General features: G+C 41.8%; 1 protein-coding gene across 2 annotated transcripts in view; it reads left to right on the top strand.

Annotated features, from left to right (window-relative positions):
• Window positions 1-22,625, top strand: part of LOC121289759 (histone acetyltransferase KAT6A-like) — a 158,437-nt gene that overhangs the window by 86,062 nt on the left and 49,750 nt on the right. The window contains exons 5-8 of one of the 2 annotated variants that reach the window (XM_041209482.1): window positions 2,984-3,065; window positions 5,724-5,853; window positions 10,913-11,232; window positions 16,887-17,005. In XM_041209482.1, the coding sequence (XP_041065416.1) occupies window positions 2,984-3,065; window positions 5,724-5,853; window positions 10,913-11,232; window positions 16,887-17,005 (651 nt within the window). Of the gene's footprint in view, window positions 1-2,983; window positions 3,066-5,723; window positions 5,854-10,912; window positions 11,233-11,276; window positions 11,776-16,886; window positions 17,006-22,625 lie in introns of those variants that run through there. The other variant, XM_041209483.1, reaches the window with a different exon arrangement.

The following is a 22,625-nucleotide window of genomic DNA, read 5'->3' as shown; positions in this document are numbered from 1 at the left end:
TATAGAATATCTTGGGATTTTCCCTATTTTTACCAGCCAGAACTTTCTCATATGCCCTCTATGCTCTCCTAATTGCTTTCTTAAGCTTCACCCTGCACTTTCTGTACTCCACTAATGCCCCCGCTGATTTGCTTCCCTTGTACCTGCTAAAAGCCTCTCTTTTTCTTCTCATCGTAACCTGAATATCTCTGGTCATCCATGGTTCTCTGGGCTTGTTACGCCTTCCTATCACCCTAGAGGGAACATGTTGAGCCTGTACCCTCCCCATTTCCTTTTTGAATCTTCCCCCTCCCCCCCCCCCACTGCTCCTCTGGAGATTTCCCCACAAGCAGCTGTTCCCAGTTTACCTTGGCCAGATCCTGCCTTATTTTACTAAAATCCACTCTTCCCCCAGTCCAAAACATTTATTTGCAACTTGTCTATTTCCTTGGTCCATAACAAACTTAAACTGTATCATGTTGTGGTCGCTATCACTAAAATGCTCCCCCACCACCACCTCTCACCTTCTGAAACCTTCATCCATGCCATTGATCGGAATAGATGGCTGGAGGTGTCGTGCTGTGGAGCTGGTTGAAAGAACACCTTAATTTTTCAGGTGTTTAGTGGAAGGTCCATTTTCTCATATGCTTCGGAGGAAGAGTTGACAATGACCTGGAACTCGGTTTCAGAGTGAGTGCATACACAAGGACCATCTGCATACTGAAGCTCTCTGACTGAGGTTGCGAGGCTTTGATTTTGGATTTAAGGGGGCGTATGTTGAACAGTTACCCATCTGTTTTGTTGATTATCTCCACGCCTGTAGATAATTTGCCAGAGGTGAGGTGCAGTATTTCAGTGAGGAAAATGGAGAAGAGAGTCGATGCAATGACACAGTCTTCTGTTATGACCCTGGTCAAGACCAGTAATTTTTGTAAAGAAGAAATCCGAAACCCCAATTACTTATTGGAAGAATTAATCCAAGGTTTAAAACCAAAGAATTTTTACTTTGCAAGAGTCGAGCAAAGCAAACACTAAATATTATCTTGGGTGACCACCTGCTCTCTAAAAGCCAGAATCAATATAGATTAAAAATCAATTGACAGGAAAATTGTGATCATTTTATAAACTGTAACTTATACATTAGATGGCTGATACAACTGAGACAGATCTTGGGAATTGGCTTGGCAGTCCACTCAGCATATATGTCATCAACCTCAGTCACCAAGTCCTTCAAAACTCTGTCTTCCTCCTGAAGAATTTCAGCTCTTCTGCTTGGAATTAGCCTGATCCCCAGCAGCGCACAACCAACTGAGTTCCAAGGTGTTCACCAAAAATGACGCATATCTTCCGAACCACCTCAACTCTGTCTACAATAGCTGAATGGCATGGTTCCACCAACGTTATCTTCAAGTAAAAGAAACAGCTGCAGCGACTACATATTTTCCTATTCTCAGCTTCTGGATCTAACCTTCGCCTTCTTCAGCCTGCCTGTATTGCACCACTGGGATCATCATCTGAACTCTGGTTCTGTGTCCTTTTATGGTTTCAAGTAGTTTCAATCTCCCCAGAAGTTTTGGTTTCCAATCTCAGTTTCTGTCTTAGTTTCCTTAGAAACTGGAAGGCTCAGTTTCCTTTCTCAGTTTGTTTGTCTCAAAAAATACAAGCCTTCAAACCATGGATTCCAGCACACTTGTTTGATCCCAGTCTCCACTGTGATAGGGCTTTTGATAGTTCTGTGGTGAGAATCACAGCTTGCATGTCGTTGTGGCAGATGGTGACAAATTTCTGAGGCCAGCCAAATTTGAGGTCGATACTCAACAGTTGACAGAGACGGTGGCTTTTGTGAGGTTGAATAAGACCATGTATGAAAACTGGCACCAGGTCCCGTTCACCCGTCACCCCTGTGCTCACAACCTAAGTTGGCTGCCAGTCTAGCAATGTCTCAGTTTTAAAATTCTCCTCCTTGACTTCAGATCCTTTCATTGCCTCACCACCCAGTATCTTTGTAACCTCCTTCAGCCCTACAATCCTCTGCGCTCCTTCAATTCTAGCCTCTTATGCATCCATCATTGTCTGCTGTGCCTTTAGCTGCCTAGGCTCAAAGCTCTGGAATTCTCTCCCAAAATCTCTATTCCTCCTTTTATCCTTTTTAAAACTTACCTTTCTGACAAGGCTTTTGTTTTCTTGCACTATTAGATCCTTAGGAGCAGAGACCCTCAAATATTTGTGGTCAAATTAGTATCTTTTTTGCAACAGTATTTCTTTAGATAAAGGATTTCGAGTTATTTTTTCATCGAAGACTTCAAGAGGATCAAAATGTCTCACTCTGGAAAAAGCTACAGTATCAAATTTGATTGATAACACTGTTATAACGTGCCTTGGGATATATTGCCACATTAAAGGCAGCATATAATTTAAGGCTGTTATTTTTGAGAAGCAACAACTGTATTACGTAAGGCTTTGGATATAGCAGGATTTTTGAAGGCGAGGTAGAGCTGTGTAGAAGTTTTGAAATTGGAGCAATGGCATTCGAGTGTACAGGGCTATGGTCAAAGAGTGAATTAGTATTTAAGTCATTGCTGCACTGATAGTTATTGAACTAATTTATTGTCCTTTTGGAAAGATCTGTCTTATATAGTGTTCACATGGTTGTTTTTAGGTTGTAAAATGGATGTTGGCTAAGGCTGCCTGAAAACTTTGTGGCTTATAAGCTGACAATCCACTACTGAGTTGTGTGTTAAATCTAAAAGAGCCAGCCCTATAACACAAAACAGGGGTTCCTCTCTACCTGGTTGCTTTTGGGAGCTTATACATGAGCAGTGTCCAGTGAAACTATTTGACATGGACTGCATATAAGAAGGATCTAAGCCTCACGTGGGACATTGTGATATATTTGAGCCCCTGTGGCAGTGAATATCTATTGTTTTGCAATCTGTTATTTCTTCAATATCACTGGCAAAATCATTATGATTAATAATGATCTATACCACTGCCTCCTTTGTAGGATAACATGTTGTTCTGTGACTCATGTGATCGAGGGTTTCACATGGAGTGCTGTGACCCACCTCTCACCAGGATGCCGAAAGGTAAGAATTCTTTTCTTCAAATACAGTTCATTAAGTCATGGGAGGTAGGCCCCAGCACCAGAATCTTCTGGTGGTAAAACCGCCTTGGCAAGATTTGCCAGCAATTCTCCACAGCTCTTCTCTCTCAAAATAATTTTATGCAAAAACGTATTATTTTGAATGTAAATAAATGATTCAGTGTTCGAAAACTGTTGAAGTAATGAGATTGTTGACATTGAAAAGGGTATTGTTTACCAGTGAAAGGGGACTAAGTTTTCCCCTCTCCCGGCACCCATAGATGTCTTGCAAAATGATTGTAGGTTCCTGTAAAATACAGCACCTAAATAAACCTCAAAAGTATTTTTTAAACAACTTAACCATTGCACTGAACAGCAGCAGTGGAATAAGAAATCAGTGAGTTCTAAGGAGGAACTAGTCAGCTTCATGTTAACATGTGAGATAGGTAGGAAAGTAAATTGTGAAGAGGAGGTGACATAGGTTAAGTGAGTGGGCAAAGATCTGGCAAATGGAGTATAATGTGAGCAAATGTGAAATTGTCCATTTTGGCAGGAAGAATAAAAGAGAAGCATATTATCTAAACTATGAAAGACTGCAGGGATCTGGATGTCCTAGTGCATGTATCGCAAAAGGCTAATATGCAGGTACAGCAAGTAATTAAGAAAGCTAATAGAATGTTATCATTGCAAGGAGAATTGAATACAAAAGTAGGGAGGTTATGCTTAAGTCATACAGAGCACTAGTGAGACCACATCTGGAGTACAGTGTACAGTATTGGTCACCTTATTTAAGGGAGGATGTAAATGCATTGGAAGCAGTTCAGAGAAGGTTCACCAGACTAATACCTGGAATGGGCAGGTTGTCTTATGAGGAAGGGTTGGACAGACTAGGCTTGTATCCGCTGGAGTTTAGAAGAGTAAGAAGCGATTTGATTGAAAAATATAAGATCCTGAAGAGTCTTGACAGGTTGGATGTGCAAAGAATATGTCGTCATGTGGGACAATCTAGAACTAGGAGTCACTATTTAAAAATAAGGGGTTGCCCATTTAAACCACTAATGAGGTGAATTTTTTTCTGAGGGTCGTGAATCTTTGGAATTCTCTTCCCGAAAAGGCAGTGGAGACAGAGTCTTTGAATATTTTTAAGGCAGAGGTAGATTCTTGGTAAGCAAGGGGGTGATAGATTATCGAGGGTAGGTGGGATGCAGATTTGAGGTTACTATCAGATCAGCCATGATCTTATTGAATGGTGGAATAGGCTCGAGGGGCTAAATGGCCTACTCTTGCTCCTATTTAGTATGTGTGTATGATTCAGGATTATTAGAAATGTTTCAGGGGAAAAACTTTGAAGCAAAGTCCTTTTCCTGCCTGAGTTACTCTTATTATAGAGCAGAACCCAGGATGAACAGACTCCATCCACTGCCTTAAACACTCATTCCCTCCACCATCAACGCACAGTGGTAGCACCGTGCATCATCTGCAAGAAGCACTGCAGTAATTCACCAAGGCTCCTTTGACGACAACTTCCATGACCATGTCCACCTAGAAGACAACGGCAGCAGATACATGGGGACACCACCACCTGGAAGTTCCCCTCTAAGCCACACACCATCCTGACTTGGAAATATATCACTGTTCCTTCGCTGTCACTCGGTCAAAATCCTGGAACCCCCCCTTCCAAATAACACTGTGGGTGTACCTACACCACACACACAGCAGAGTTTCAAGATGACCACTCACAACACCTTCTTGAGGACAATCGGGGATGAACAACAAATGCTGGCCTTGCCAGTGAGGTCCCACATCCCATGAATAAATGGTAAAACAAAAACATTTCTAATATATTTTACAAAAAGTAAGGGAATGATTACAACAGTTTGATTTGGGGCTTCAGGCAATTAGTCAAGTCCACTTGCTTGTGACATGTCTTGAACCCATCGATTCAGTAATTACTTGATAATCACTCCGTTGTCATTATTCTCTTACTATTTAGCAGCTGCTCTGATGAACCCTCGGAGGTTAGAAAATGTCTGGTGTTGATTATTAATTGGACCGAACGTTATCAGTGACTGAAAATGGACAAATAAAGACATGAAAGATTATTGATAGACTGTAGTTACTCAGATCCATGCCTACAAAAGACTAATTCTACTTGCCATCCTGAATCAGATGGTCAGTCAGAAGCTAAAAGGAAGGTGTCATGACATCCCTTGGTGCGTTACTGCATGCACGCGAGCAGATCCACAGTTTGATCAGATTGATGGGAGCACCAGTGCTCAAGACTTATTCAGAGGTGTGCATAATCTAGAAAAGGACAACCGTTGCTGAAACAAACCCTAGAAAGCCAACATTTGTTCAGGTTAAATCTCCTCTTGTCTGAGTTGTAGCTAAAGTGACATTTGGTTGTGCAGGAGCTGCATTTCACAAGAGGCTAAACTGAGATCCTGAATCACCTTTATATAAAAGACAATTCTTCATTACCAGATCAGAAGGGAAGGAAAAATGCTTGCAAGCAATTACTCATGACATATTGCGCTGGAATATTACAAGCGGTCTTTTTTGCACTACTGTAGATCGTTCTAAAACGTGAATTTCTGTGGATAAGAGAACATTAGCTTCTCACAGATCATATATTCATCAGATTTTTTTCTCTCCATCTCAGGCATGTGGGTGTGTCAGATTTGTCGGCCACGAAAAAAGGGAAGAAAACTGTTACACAAGAAAGCAGTACAGATTAAACGGCGCTACGCAACAGCAATAGGGCACTCAAAAAACAGATTAAAGAAGACAGTGTAAGTATTTCGCAAACAGAGTTATTGCTTGGGACTATTTTGCCAACTGATCTCTGATATAGTGATAAGGAGGAATGACATTCAAAGAATGCCAGGCACTTCACAATGGCAGAAATGTACAATTGGAGTCAGAGTCATGAATAAATTAGAATTGATGGTTCCTTAGAACTGAGATTGCCAACTCTGGTTGGACATATTCCTGCAGGTTGATACCTTTAACAAAAATATATCATGTGCCCTCTCTGCATTTGTACCTGTGACATGAAGAGGCAATATCATAAATAGTAGATACTAAGTGTTGAAAATCCTGTGACTTCTGAATTTTTTTCAACCTTTAATCCTACACCGTTACTTCTGATGTCCCCAAGGATCGTTCCTCAGTCCCCCTCCCATTTATATCATGTGATATCGTGCAAAAAGATGGCATGAGTTTTCATATATACATTGATGATACTCAGTTCACCACTTCTCAGGACACCTGCACTTTGTGTAAACTCTCAGACTGCTTGTCTGACATCTTCTGTTTGTGAGCAGAAATTCTCTCTAACTAAATATTGTGAAGACAGAAGCTGTTGTCTTCGGTCTACATCACAAGCTATATCCCTTGACTCTGCCTAAATCCCTGCCAGCTGTCTGAGGCTGAACCAGAATTTTTGCAACATTGATTATGTATTTAACCCTGTGAAGAGCTTGTTCTCACTTAAATACCATCACTAACACCACTTATTTTCATCCCTACAACATTGCAGCAGCTAATCTGCTGTATATGGTGACGTTCCCCTGGGATTGGTGTTAGGACTCCCAACTTATAATTTGTACACAGGGCAGAATTTCAAAATTTGAGGATGGCACAAAACTTGAAAGTATTGGGAACTGTGAGGAGGATAGTGCTAAACTTCAAAAGAACATAGGTTGGTGGAATGGATGGACAAGTGACAGATGAAATTTAATGCAGAGAAGTGTGAAGTGGTTCATTTTTGTAGGAAGAACATGGAGAGACAACATAAAGTATAGGGTACAATTCTCAAGGGGATGCAGGACCAGAGAGGGACCTGGGTACAATTGCACAAATCATTTAAGGTGGTAGGGCAGGCTGAGGGAGGGGGTAATAAAGCATAGAAGATCCTGAACTTTATAAATAGAGGCATAGAGTACAAAAGCAAGGAAGTTATGTTAAAATTGTATAAAACACTGGTTCAGCATTAAATGGAGTATTACATCCAGTCCTGGGCACCACGCTTGAGGAAGGATGTGAAAGCATTCAAGAGGGTGCACAAAAGATTAACGAGAATGGTTCCAGGGATGAGGAACTTAAGTTCTTTAGATAGATTAGAAAGGTGGGACTGTTCTCTGTGGTGAAGAGAAGGTTTGAGAGGAGATTAAATAGAGGTGTTCAAAATCATGAGGTGTCTGGACAGAGTAGATGGAAAGAAACTGTTCCTATTGGTAGAAGGATCGAGAACCAGAGGACACAGATTTAAACTAATTGGCAAAAGAAGTAATGGCAGAATGAAAAACATTTTTACGCATTGAGTGGTTAGGATCTGGGATGAACTGCCTGAGTGTGGTGGCAACAGGTTCAGTCGAGGCATTCAAGAGGAAATTGGATTGTTCACTGGAAGGGAAGGATATGCAAGGCTACAGAGGAAAGAAGAATGTGAATTGCACCTTCAGAGGGCCAGACACAACAGGCTGAATGGCCGCCTCCAGTGACTCTATGAAACCATCATACTTGCATCTGTTATCTCTGGACTTGACAACTTCACTGCACCCTTGGCTGTCAACCTTGGTGTCCTCCTCAAATTCGAGGCCATTTAAAAGTCTGCTGCCTTTGTCTTAACTCATACCAAAACCCACACTCTTGCTCTTCCAATTTTGGCCTCTTGAGCATTTCCGATTTTAATTGCTTCACTGACGGACGCACCTTCAGCTACGAAGGCCCGAAACTTTGGAACTTAAGATACTCCTTAAAACTCTTTGACTAAGCTTTTGGTTATTTGGCCTAATATCTCCTTAAGTGGCTCAGTGTCAAATTTTGTTTGTTACTTGTAAAGTACCTTGCAACATTGCATTACATTAAAGCTGCAATATAAATGCAAGTCGTTGATGAACTAGTTCTGCGAACAGTGTTGTACAAAATACATAGGCTGGACCTCGAAGTTCAACGATAAGTAAACAAATCAATTTTAGCTCTGTAGTTTCTTATGTAGATCCTGTTCTAAAATCTGGAAAGGCATGGATTCATTTACATTTTTTAGGGTGGGGGGATGACTTTAAGCTAATTATATTGGTACCTGCTAATTGGAGTTTGCTTCAAGGCCCAACTTGTTTTGCTGAAGTTGAAGCAAATTGAAACAGGAAGTGTGGGCTTTACAAAACATAGTGTCGTATAAAGTGTTGCTGCAATATCTATTTATAATCAGCAATTTCTCCTCAGCAGTGTGGGTAGACCCCGATTCTGCAAGTGCTGAGCATAGGTTTACCTATATCAGCATTTCAGATGCTTCTGTTTTTGTCCTAGTTTTGTTTTTAAACATTTTCATTCTCTGGAAACCTGCGAGACACCAGTGCCCTTTCGGGGATCTTCTCAACTTCCCTGTCATAATGGCTCTATGGTTTGTTATGCTTGTTATACATGTTTCTTGAACCCCCAGCCCTCTTCTCCAACTCAGCTCAGGGTATCTTCAATAAGCTTCATCTACTATGAATCTGCTCAGCCCCATACATTCTCCTCAACCTCACCCTGCACTGCATCTTAGAATTTTCAGAGGCATTACTCAATCTCCTTCATTCACTCTGGAAGCTGTTATATTCCCAAGCAAATTTGTTTAATCTGGTAAGCAACAAGCTTGATGATAGATGATTTTCCTTCATCATTCAGTGGCTAGCTCACGAGTCCCACCCTTGATATATTTTGAGCGAGTTGGATTGTGTGTCAGTGGATTTTTACAGGAATTTAACTTATGCATGCTGTTGGATGTGTGAGAGTCTGAATAAAAAATTCACCACAAATTCCATGGAAAAATGGGAAGAATCAATGTGCAAATCACAGGATATGTTCCAATTGCTTGACCTTCCTGTTTGTTGAGTTGTGTCTCAGCTTTACCAATGAAACATTTGCATTGAATGTGTTAATAAATTGGAACCATTCAGCCATGCACCATTCCCCAAATTGTTGGCTGATACTACTTAAGACCATAAGACGTAGGAGCAGATGTAGGCCATTCGGTCCATCGAGTCTGCTCTGCCATTCAGTGAGATCATGGCTGATCTGATAATCCTCAGCTTCACTTTCCTGCCTTTTCCCCATTCCCTTTCTGATTAAAAATCTGTCTGTCTCAACCTTGAATATACTTAACGACCCAGCCTCTACAGCCCTCTGCGGCAAAGAATTCCACAGATTGATTCCTCTCTGAGAGAAGAAATTCCTCCTCATCTCTGTTTTAAGTGAGCTTAAAACAGAATATGCCCACAAGGGGAAACAACCTCTCAACATCTACCCTGTCAAGCCTCCTAAGAATCTTATATAAGGTCACCTCTCATTCTTCTGAACTCCAATGAGTACGAGCCGAACCGACTCAAACTCTCCTCATAAGAAAACCCCTCCATTCCTGGGATCAACCTAGTGAACCTTCTCTGGACTGCCTCAAATGCCAGACTATCTTTCCTTAGATCAGGGGACCAAAACTGTTCACAGTATCCTCGGTGTGGTTTAACTAGTGCCTTGTATAGTTTTAGCAAGACTTGCCTATTTTTATACTCTATTCCCTTTGAAATAAAGGCTAGCATTCCATTTACCTCACCTATAACTTGCTGAACTTGTATGCTAGCTTTTTGGGATTTATGTACGAGGACCCCCAATCCCCTTCTTAAATATTGATTTGTATCTCACTCAATGTGACAGATATCACAACATGGGACTTTTTTTCTCCCCAGAACAACCTGTCCCAAACCAATTGCAGTAGTATTTTCCACTATTCAGGCCAGCTATACTCTTAGAATGCTCATTTTGTTTGAAGAAAGAAAGAACAAAAAGTAATGTCATGAATGTTTCCCAGCATTTAAAGAAATCAATTTGTCCTTACAAATGTGCATCTGCATGATACTGAAAATGATGAGCAAAGCATTATCCAGCTTTTCAGTTGTACCATGAGAGTCGTCATGGCCAGGATATTGCCCTCGGCATGTGGGTGCGGATCCGACTTGCAAAATGACGTTGGGCGTGCATTCCGACGACGTTGCGCATCGTTTCGATGTTTAGTTTGGCGGGCGCGCACCGGAGCTGGCTGCGCGCCCACCGAGCTGTCAACGGCCTATGAAAGCCATTTAAAAAAAAAAACACTTAAACTCGTTAGCAACGCTGCCTGTCCAGCCTTAAGGTTGGCAGGCAGGCGAAGAGCGCAAGCAGCCTTGGCGTTTATCAGCAAGGTTTTATAAAGTAATTGATTTAATTTTGCGCAATTCACAAACATGCCCCAGCTCATGTGATGCTGTCACATGATGGGCCATTTTTTAAATTATTTTTTTTTTCTTCCTTTACTAAAAAGTTTCGCTATCAACTTAATCTTCCTCAGGCAGCTCCGCGCCTCAGGGCGATTGCTGCGCTCTTGCGCAAAAGATTGCAGGCCCCGCCTCTCCCTCCTTCCCCCCCCCCCGCCCGCGGCTGGGCGCTACCGGCCCTGCGTCATGCTGGGCGGGCCTTAATTGGTCCGCCCGTGTAAAAATGGCAGTAGACGGCGATCAGCTCCGCACCCATCCCCGCCACCTCCCATCCAGCCCGCCCAGCGTAGGTAAGTTGCAGCCCCGTCTCTATTTGAACGCTTCTGCCTATTCGTACGGATAAGGTTACTCTTAAAATACTCAGCAAAAATGTGATGCCTGTTATCCAGCAGGTGGTGTAGTGGACCTTTTATTCTTGTGCAAGTATTCGTGAATTACAGACTGATTCCTTGTTTTGTGGCTTAATGGCAGAGTGAACTGCATTATAGAAGTGTTCGATTCAGGCAGTTGAGATGCTCTCCGAGTAACCGAACAAGGATACTTTTTTCTCTTTCGACAGGTCAAAAGGTTCTCAGCCGTTCGACAAAGAAAAACAATGTCCCGGTCGGGGTCGCAAACACAAAATATCAGCAATCCCCTCATCCAAGTCGGGACGGTTGGACGGACTGAGCACTTTGAACTCGCGAACCACCAAATCTTCCCGCCTGAAAATGAACAAGAAAACCAAAGGGCTCATTGATGGCCTTAGCAAATTCTTCACCCCTTCGCCCGATGGCCGCAAGCCACGGGGTGAACTCCTGGACTTAGCTGAGCAATACAGGCTCAAGAAAAAGGGGCCACGAAAATCAAGCACTTCTGACAGCAGCACATGGCCCACAGGTACTGCACTGACCTCATTAATCCCTGCATGCCCAGTATCATCTGAGGTTTCTTTACCAGCACCGAGGTGCCGCTTTAGTAGCATCAAACCGTCTCCTTGTATTAGCCCTCTTGATAACTTCAGTAAGCAGACATTCACTGACCAGTTAACTATGTGCAGAATGCCCAGGTTAAGAAAGGAACCAGTTGACTCTCCTTCCTCCCTTTATTCTCCCAAACTCTCTGACGAAGCAGACACTGAGCTAACTCCTCCTTGTCTTACACCTTGTGAACCTTGCCCTCCTTCCATTGATGAATCCATTCTCCCAAGCAATTGGGACAGTAGCATGAAAAACAGTTGCACTTTGCAAATCTCACCTTACCTACGACTGAGTACATCTGTAGAAACGGTGGCTAAACTGCACTCTCATTATTTCCTGCCATTTTCTGTGAGAGAAAAAGCAATAAGGGGCAGCCGGTGTAAAATGAGACATGGAAAGACGATCCTTTGGCACGGGAAGGGGAACGTGGAATTAGAAAGGAGTAAAAGTGCCGAGGACAAGGGTAAGAAGTAAATGCCATGCCATTATGCATTGCTAGCACTAGAAATTGGCTTTTTATTGCGCTTTTTTTGGGGTGCTTCAGGTAGTCGCTGTTGTCTAATGGAAGGGGGGGGGTGGGGGTTGGGCTTATGCCATGAAAGTAGCTCTGCACGTTCTCATTTCAGCAATTAAAGTAAAAACACACAGCAGGTCCAACAGAATTTGAAAGAGGAAAGGCAGATTTATCTTTTGGTAGAGACCCTTCTTCACAACATTCCTTTGTCAAATGCTGACAGATCTGCTGTTTATTTCCTATATTTCCTATCTTAATTTCAGACTTCATGCCTTCATGTAATCATCATACCCATTAAATTGGATATATATGAACACCTTGGAAAGGGGGTGGGGGTTGCAACACAAATTGTCTGACCACATCACTTGTCTCCATCTAGACTAGAAATAAGCAGTCGCATAAAAACATTCCAAGAGAACTGCAGTGCCTCTGCTGTTGGGCATCACTTTCATGGCATGAGAGGAACAACCATTTGAACCGGAAAATATTCCCCAAGGTAGAGTTGGCCGATAAAATCTGGTCTTATGCAGATTGATGAGGCCAGGTCACTTGCAGAGTATTTTCTGTATTGCATAGAATTGCGTCTAGTTGCCTCTGCTTTTTTATTCAAAACATTTCAGCTCATTAGGGTTAGAATAAAACTGACCATTCTGGAACTCCTTTATTGTGTGTGTCAGACACAAGTACACTTTTAACTTCAAGCAAGAATCTTAAGAAATAGAAGCAATAGGTCATTTGGCCCCTCAAGCCTGTTCTGCCATTCAGTAAGCTCATAACTGATCTTCTCCCTCACCTATACATTCCTGCACTGCCCCATGAGCCTTGATTCACTTAGTATCCAAAAATCTATCGATCTCTGACTTGAATATGCGCAACAACTGAGTACAGCTCTCTGGAGTAGAGAATTCCAAAGGTTCAAAACCCTTTATGTGAATAAATTATTCCTCATCTTAGTCTGAAATGGCTGACCCCTTATTCTGAGACACAGGCTTATTCTAGACTCCCCAGCCAGATGAAACATCCTCCAAGCATCTATTTTGCCAAGCTCCTTAAAATGTTTCGATGAGCTTACCTCTCACTCGAGGGAATGTAGGCTTAGTCTACTCAATCTCTCATAGGACAATCCCTTCAAGCTGGGAATGAGATGGTGAACCCTAGCAGGCCTTAGGTAAGGACACCAACACTGTACACAATACAGTTGTGATCTCACCAAAACCCTACACACTTTCAGTAAGACTTCTTTGGTCTTTATATACCATTTGATTTGTAATAAAGGATAACATGCTTTTTGTTTTCCTAACTGCTTGCTGCCTTTGCAAGTTAACTCTGATTTGACTACAAGGCCACTCAGATCCCTCTGAATACCAACATTTCCCAGTCTCTCAAAAATATTTTGCTTTCCTATTTTTTTCTACCACAGTGGATGACTTCAAATTTGCCCATGTTATATTCTAGCTGCCACATTTCTGCCTGCTCACTTTAATCTGTCTAAATTAGTTTGCAGCCTCTTTGCTTCCTCCTCAAGCTTACTTTCCCACCTAACTTTGTATCATCAGCAAACTTTAATAAATTAATCTCCATCCCCTCAACTAAGTTATGGATGTCGATAGTAACTAGTCGATGCCCATCCCTGATCTTGGTGGTACCCCACTAAAGGAGCCTGCCAACATATGAATGACTCATTTATTCCTGTTGTTTGTTTTTTGTCCATTAACTAATTCCTAATCCATGACAATATATTACTCCCAATCCCATGAGCCCTAATACTGTTCAGTAACCTCTGTGCAACAACTTGTCAAGTGCTTTTTGGAAAATCCCGATTTATGACCTTCGTTTCAGACGTAACTAAATGACACTCAAACTCGATATAACATTATCATATAATGATCACTCTTTAGGATCAAGTAACCCTGTCCCATTGCACAGTGCTGGATCCAAAATAGCTTGTTCCCTCATTGACTCCCTGAGACACTGGTATAGGAAACAATCTTTATTGCATTCCGTGAACTCGTCCTCTACACTATTAATGCAAAATTTGTTTGCTGAGATGATTAAAGTCTTCCATAATTATTTATTTGCCCTTGTTAAATGCACCACTAATTTCCTGATCCATACTCTGCCTGACACTGCAACTACTGTTAAAGGGCCTGTAAACTACTCCCAACATTTCAGACTTGTTATTTCCTCATCCCACCTAAACTGATTCTACTTCTTGATTTTCTGAGCTAAGATTTTTTTCTCTCTACTATCTTTATCCCATCCTTTATTATCAGGGAAGCTTCTCCTCCTTTTCCAATTTGCCTACCTTTTAAAAGAAAAGAATGCTCTGGGATATTTAATTCCCAACCCTGGTCACTTTGCAATGGCTCATAGAGCAAATCCATTTATGCCTATGTGTGCTATTCATCTATTTGCTTCTGAAAGCTTCGCACATAGACATATTGTGCCTTTAGCTTGAAATATTTTCTATTTTTTCCCCCAATCTCACTTTAGTCACAAATACCCCATTACCTTTCTTAAGCTTTCTTCTCTTGTTGACCCATTCTGCACATTTTTTACTGAAATTACTACTTTGCTCTTTTATTGCTTTTGAATTTACTCCCACCCCCATTCACTGGTTTAAAGCCCTAGCTCTTGGATTTGTCTGGATCCAGTACTAATCCCTGCCTGCCATAAGTGAGTCTGTCCCAATGGAACAGCTCCTCTTTCCTCAGTACTGGTGCTAGTGCCCCATGAATCAAAATCCCTGCCTCCCACACCACTCTTTTTCAGCCTTGCATTTAATTTGCTAATCTGTTTGACTATATGCCAATTTGCATGTGGCTCAGATAAGAATCCAGAGATTATTACCTAGGAGTTTCTGCATTTTTATTTCGACCCTAGCACTTCAAGCCCTTTCAGTAGATCCTCCTTCCGAGATAAAGGTTGGTTCCTATATGGACCATGATAACTGGATCCTTCGCCTCCAACTCCAAGTTCTTCTCCAACTGTGAAGAGTTATTCTTAATCCTGGCACCAAGCAAGCAACGCAACCTTTGGAACTCCCGGCAATGACTGGAGAGTACAGGATCTGTCTATTTGACTATACTGTCCCCTATGACTGCTACATTCCTTTTTTCTCCTCCTGCATAAAAGCCCTCTTATACGATGGTGTGACAGCCCCTTGATCAAAGTGTCCAGGTAACACTCCCCTTCCCTGAAGCCCCACAATATCTGTACCTCCGACACCAATCCGACAGCTTCATTCTCACCTCTCTAGAGATGTAAGTGCTACAGGTGTGGTTGTCCGGCAAGGCAGTGCTCTCCACAACTTCCACGTGTTGCAGTTGTGGTACACCACCTCCTCTGTCTCCCTGTTAACTTTGTTTTATTCGTTCAGTTAGTTACAGTTTGTGTTTAATCAACTTAGCTTATATTTTAGTTCTTAGCTTCTAATATAATTACTTGATCTGGTTTAAGTTATAGGTAGCTTAACTTAAATTTTTATCTGGAAACATGCTCCCACCCTCTCTCCTCTAAGGTTATCACTTTGTAATTTTTTTCCACTGATGACATTCTCCACTTTCAGCTTCGCTACTAGAAATCTGTTGAGATCACCCTGGGTTGCTCCACGCTCTCCTGTCTCGGCCTTGCTTCCATTTAATTACTTGGGGCTGTTCCCATAGTGCTCGTCACTGTCCTGGCTCTGCTGCTGCTGCTGCTGCTCTCCCGTCCATCAGTCTAACTTCTTCGCTACGAATCACTGCTTTCCCTTAATCTGGAAATGGCAGCTTTTTGTTAAAAAAATTATTTTTGTAAACTATAATTACTGTCCGCCGCATCCCCCCCCCCCTTTCCATGACCCCTTACCATACATAATACCCTGACATTCAGTTGATCTTCAGTTAATCCTTTGCCCTGTTATACGGATTGGATCCTTGAGTTTTTAAATTACCCCCCACCCCACACACACACACACACATACACATACAGGCTGGTGGTGGGGTGGGGACATTTAAGTTTCCTTTTTGAAAATTAAGCACTCGCCTACTTGTTGAGCAGCATGCTGGCGCACCAGTGTGCGAGGCTGCAAGGCTGGTTTGCTGAAATGAGTATTATGGTTCGGTGTTTTGTTTCAGTGTAGAAATGATTACCAAGTAACTTTCATTTCAAAGGGAAAGTACTGAACTGACCAAAAGGACTACGATTCTCACAACCAAATAAGTGCTTCATTGTAACTTTTGTCCTTGGTTATGTACTCATAAGAGTATTTAATTCAAGCTGCTACTGCCTTCTGCTGTGTCTCTTGTTGCCTTTAATATTTTATGTCCTGCTTGTTTATGTTGTTTTTTTTCTAGTTTGTATTGATTGTATTGGGCTGTTCTCTTTTTTTCTCTTTAGTGATACAGGCTTGTCATTTCAGTGTGTTAATATACTTTGCCATCCCTGCCAGTGGTGAGTTCCTGATCTTAGCTATGCAGTATGGAAGGTGCTCCAAACAGAGATGAGGTGCTTCCCCAGTACAGGAGAAAGGGATATGGGAGGGCACATGAACTACCAACTACCTCCAAGAAGAGCATTGACGGAATCTTGAGAATGCTTCGCCTCACCCTGTTGGTTGGAAAATGGTGAAGAGACATCTGAGAAAGGCGAGATTTGCCAGACCATCGGCACTTGAACTCTGAAACTTTTACTTTGGAGTCGAGTGCTCGGTTACATGAGGTACCACGTTTGGTGTATCCTCTGTTGGCTGTAGGGTATCTGATTATTACTGACTTGCCTGCTGCCCCTAACAGAAAAGGATACATGAAACTCCAGGTGGAGCAGCAAAAATTACAAAATGTTTGAATTCAATGTAATTGGCAACTCAGCAGTTGCTAAGTTTATCCCCTGGATGGGTTACGTTGTTTTAGATTTGAGGGCACAAATGTCACTCTACAGCTCCATTAATTTATAACAGCTATATTAACACATTGAGGTTGTCAGTTCTCAATCTGCCTCTCTGTAAGCCAAGGAATATTTCAGGAGGGTTTACTAAAAGAAAGTCCTTTCAGTGATATTGTGTTTTTCTAAATCTGCAGACAATCAGGACTCGTGGGGCTGCAAACTTGAAGATGAAGACGACCAATCGCTGAGCAAAGACATTGTGACAGAGAAAGACTTGGACCTATTTCAACATGTTCAGGAACTTGCACTGGAGGTGAGATGCAGCACAGCATTATGTTGGTGAATATTGGCTAATAAACTGCTCACATTACAGTTATTGACTTGAGGACCAGAGATTTATTTTCATCTCTTACAGATAAGGTGGATATTTTAAGACTTGCAGGAAATGAAGATGTGCTGAGTTGATTAGAGTAAAATTACTTGCATACAGAATTTTTTTTTTTCTTTGCTGCTTTGGAAAGTAAAATCACGTGAGGTATTTGCAAAATCAGAAACAAAAAGTTAGCGTCAGATGTATCAAAGATATTATCAGTAATAGAATGGTTAAATATGAGGGACTTACCTCCAAGCCTCCCAATGAGACCCACAGTTGGATCTGGGAGGAATTGTGGGTGCAAGCTGCATGCAGTACAAGAGGCTGTTTTGGCAAGTCATTGGCTCTGATGTGGCTAGGGAAAAAAAAATTTCCAAACTGCAATCGGTAGGGATTTTGAGTTTTAACAATGCAATTGGTCCAAGTCAGCAACATGCTCTTGGTAACTGAAATGTACTTTGTAATGGAGAACAAAAAATATCTAAAGTAATTTCATGTGAAATGTACAATTGTATATTGAGAATGTGAGTATATGCTGCATGGATGTGTTAGTTTGTTTAGTGATAATTGCATCAGCCTCTTGCAGCACAGGTGCGAGTATATACACTGCTTCCATTTAGGTTCTGAAATGCTGGTCCACAGAAAATGCATTATCCAGTGAGCACATTGTTTTGAAGATTTTTTTTAAACTTAAGGTCTATTAACACAAATTCACACAGGAATTTTTTAAAAAAGACAACATTTGAGTTTGCTTGCTGCCTTGAAAGAGACTGTAGCGGTGAGTGAAAGGTATATCTGTACTGGTGATACTGACCTGATTGTGGTCGAAATTTGAGGGTGGGTGTTGAGACTAAACTGAGATCTCGTTCACACGCAAGTATAGTAGATGGTTCGTGGATAGCAAGGAGCAGATCATGCAGAGCACATGTCAGAAACCACAGACCCTTGTTTGACAGTTCCCATGGTGTCGCAAACTGAGCGAACAGTACAGAAGTGAAAAATTTGATCACAAAGGCCCTTCTATTTTTTTTTATCAACAAATTTGGGAAAACCATGTCCAGGAACCCTCCTGCAGCAAATTTCACTGTTAGCTGTTCAAATCCTTTCATGAATTACTGATTCGTCCTCTGCTGTTCAATCACCAAACAAACCAAATTATATAAAAGTGTTAAAGTCAAGGAGAGGAACCAGCCCCTTTTTTGAGAGAGCTGTGGAGTACAGTTGACTGCCTAACTCGGTTTGCAACTCTGGGCTATCAACTGTTCGTGCCAAATGCCAAGACATATGTGCTAAATCAAAAACAAATCAGCTGGGTTGGCAAAGGCAGAATATGCCCCGACGTTCAGTTTTGTTTCTGCTCTGCAGCCTGTCTTCTGCTTTGCCTTTAATTCTTTTTTGATCAGCCGTGATCTATTTGAATAGCGGAGCTGGCTCAGGGACCGAATGGCCTACTCCTCCTATTGTTCCTTATCCCATCTTCTGCCCACTGTGGAAGACAGTCAACAGACTGCCCTGGTACTTAAGAATAAATCAAACGGTTTGTGCCTCTCAGCAAACTGACGGTCTGTGGTACATCTGGAACACGGGCCAGACCATGGGGAGATTTGAACACGAGGGTAAGAATTTTAAATTTGAGGCATTAGTGAGCCAGGAGCCAGTGTATATAATTCAGCCAGTAAAAGTCTTATCACCCATGTATTCCAACTGAAGTCAACATGACAAAAGTTGACCATTTTTTAAAACAATTGGATGATGTACACTGTCAGCAGTCTAAAAGTTGAGTTGTGCTATGAGCTCTGATCATGGTTATGACCAGGTGAGGAAGGATCAAATGGCTCTACTCTTTGTCCTTTCCTCGCTTGGGTGCAACAGGTTTTTTTGTTTGAGAAGGATATGCTTGCTGATTCAGTGAGTACTTAACTGTTTATCGTTATGGCACAGTGGATGGTCATTGCTCAAATCCCAGAGGGAAACTTGAAACAGCTGCCACAACTGTTTTTGCAATTTGTATATTTATCTCGAGATGCATGCTTTGAATTCAGTAGTAATAAGTCCACCAAGTCTTAGAGGTTTTATACAAAACTAAATCAACACTGATTCATAAAGGAAATGATTTTAAGCACATACATAGGTCTACAAATTACTACCATGATAACTCCTAGCTCCCCTAATTAACCCAATTCCTAGTTACACTCCGTTAAGGCAACAGTAAGAACAAAATTGCTTTTAACAGACCCAGGCAAAGCACACAATACCCTGGACAGGGACGTTAACAGTGAATTATCTTAGCTTTGATTCCTATAGGCAGCAGCTTGGTACATAGAGGTTAGAGGCTTTTCACACTCAGCTCAGAATGCTTTCCTCCTTACACATATCATCACCTCCTTTGATACATGTTTCTTCCTTTTTAATGCAAATCCCATTGTCCCAATATGTCTTTGCAACTTTACTTTTTCCATAAAATAAATCTTTCATAGTACTCATATTAATCAGTAATCTATGACAAAATAAATACACTTAGCCTCAGTTAACGTCTCTTAGAAATTCACAACACTGATTTATCTAAAATGTAAATGTTCTTCATACCTCACATTCTAAAACTTCAGCCATGTTTATGTATTTAGAATTTCAAACCTGGTTTCCCTTCTGATACATCAAAGCGCCCAAACCAGCTGTCTGTAATTCAATTAAAACCCACACACACACACCTACACAGAAAGGGCTTGGCCTAAATAGCCAAGTGGTTATGGTACTGGGCTTGTAACCCCAAGATCAAGAGTTCAAATCTCACAATGACAAACTATGAAACAATGTAACTTCATCTGAATAGGAACAGATGGAAACGGGTTTGTACTCGAAAGAGTTACACAGAGAGAAACTAATCCAAACCCCACTATTAACCTATTGTTACAATAAATTATAGTAATTTTCATAATATTATTGTATTTTCATGACATTAAACATTATGATCACACAAGAACCCAGAGGGCAGGTTTTGTTGAGTTTAACAACGATACCTAAGCCAATCTAAGTAAAATAATAAACTATGCAATTACTTTCGTGCATACAATGTGCATGCACTCACAAGTTAATATGCACATGCACACACGTATGCATACATACACAACACACACACACACACACACACATTACATAGTAGGGAAGGATAGGTTGGCCAAGTTAGGGTCCATTAAAAAAATGTAAAATAGTATATAGTCTGTCGTTTGGTGACTTGAGTGGTTTCAGGCTGAATTCAATAGTCTCGATGCTTCCAATTTAAAGATGTGAATGACTGAGTTGGTTGTTCTTTGGGAGATGGTAGTGCTGATTTGGATTATTTTAAGAAATATCTGTCTGTGGCAGGGTTTCCCATGATCACAGTCAGCAAACAGGGCTCAAAGCTGACCAGGTGGGCTGGAGAAAAAAATGGAGGCAGGAGGGAGCCCACTTGTGTCTTCTCCCGAAGCTGCCTGTCACAGGCTCTGCTGAGAAAATGTGCTTAAAACATACTAATGTCATGTGACATTCTTTCTCCAATTGCTGTGGGGATTCAGAAAAAGACTTTGTCTGTGCCTTCCAAAGGTGAATTGATTGGCTCGTGTCTGAAGTTGAACTTACCCAGGGTTCCATTGAATAAGCGATTAATAACCAGCCTCCAACAGTTGTATACCTCAGTTGATTGCCCTGGATGCCTCACTAATAAGACAGGAGATGTGAATCTTCACACTCCCCTGAAGTCATTGCCTTTGAAGGGTTTTGCAAACAACCTAACTCCACTCCAATTAATTGGAATGTAGAAGGTACAGTAATGCAAAATGAGGAGAGCCATCTTGGGCTGAGAGTTCAAATCACTTTAGTCTGTGTTTTTAAAAAAATCTTTTTAAAAGTTCATTTCAGATTTCTAGCCGGTAAATTAGATATTATTTGGCAAAAGCACATCTTCATGACATTATATACAAGTATATCCTGATCACCCTCTTTACGTGCAACAATTGGCCCAAAACAAATACAAATGCTATTAGCCATGATGAATCACAGAATCTCACGGTGCAGACGAGGCCCTTCGGCCCATCGAGTCTGTACCGACATGTGAGAAACACGTTACCTACCTAACCCCATTTACCAGCACTTGGCCCATAGCCTTGAATGTTATGACGTACCAAGTGCTCATCCAGGTACTTTTTAAAGGATGTGAGGCAAACCGCCTCCACCACCCTCCCAGGCAGCGCATTCCAGACTGTCACCACCCTCTGGGTGAAAAAGTTTTTCCACACATCCCCCCTAAACCTCCTGCCCCTCACCTTGAACTTGTGTCCCCTCGTGACTGACCCTTCAACGAAGGGGAACAGCTGCTCCCTATCCAACCTGTCCGTGCTCCTCATAACCTTGTACACCTCGATCGGGTCACCCCCTCAGTCTTCTCTGCTCCAACGTAAACAACCCAAGTCTATCCAACCTCTCTTCATAACTTAAATGTTTCATCACAGGCAACATCCTGGTGAATCTCCTCGACACCCCCTCCAGTGCAATCACATCCTTCCTATAATGTGGCGACCAGAACTGCACACAGTACTCCAGCTGTGGCCTTACCAAGTTTCTATCGAACGCCAACGTAACTTTTGTAATCTATGCCTCGATTTATAAAGGCAAGTGTTCCATATTCCTTTCTCACCACACCATTAACATGCCCTTCCGCCTTCAGAGATCTATGGACACACACGCCAAGGTCCCTTTGTTCCTCAGAACTTCCTAGTGCCATACCGTTCATTGAATACTTCCTTGTCAAATTACTCCTTCCAAAGTATCACCTCACACTTTTCAGGGTTAAATTCCATCTGCCACTTATCTGCCCATTTGACCATCCCATCTATATCTTGCTGTAACTCTTTCGAGTACAAACACGTTTCCATCTGTTCCTATTCAGATGAAATTACATTGTTTCATAGTTTGCCATTGTGAGATTTGAGCTCTTGATCTTGGGGTTACAAGCCCAGTACCATAACCACTTGGCTATTTAGGCCAAGCTATATGTTGTTGTAGCCCAAGACATTCAACCTCACTGTTAACCACCCGGCCAATCCATATGTCATCCGCAAATTTACTAATCCTACCACCCACATAGTCATCTATGTCTTTTATAAAAATGACGAATAATAGGGGACCGAGCACAGATCGCTGTGGTACGCCACTGGACACTGGCTTCCAGTCACTAAAGCATCCTTCTGGCATCACCCTCTGTCTCCTACAACTAAGCCAATTTTGAATCCACCTTATCAAATTAGCCTCTATCCCATGTGCATTTGCCTTCTTTATAAGTCTCCCATGTGGGACCTTGTCAAAGGCTTTGCTGAGATCCATATAAACTACATCAACTGCACTACCCTCATCTACACACCTGGTCACCTCCTCAAAAAATTCAATCAAATTTGTTAGACCTCCCTCTGACAAAGCCATGCTGACTATCCCTGATCAAACTTGCCTCTCCAAGTGGAGATATATTCTCTCCTTCAGAATTTTCTCCAATAGTTTCCCTGCTACTGACATGAGACTCACTGGCCTG

This window comes from Carcharodon carcharias, chromosome 17, assembly GCF_017639515.1.
Source record: "Carcharodon carcharias isolate sCarCar2 chromosome 17, sCarCar2.pri, whole genome shotgun sequence".
Lineage (NCBI taxonomy): Eukaryota > Metazoa > Chordata > Chondrichthyes > Lamniformes > Lamnidae > Carcharodon > Carcharodon carcharias.
This window is presented reverse-complemented; position numbering and strand designations above follow the sequence as displayed.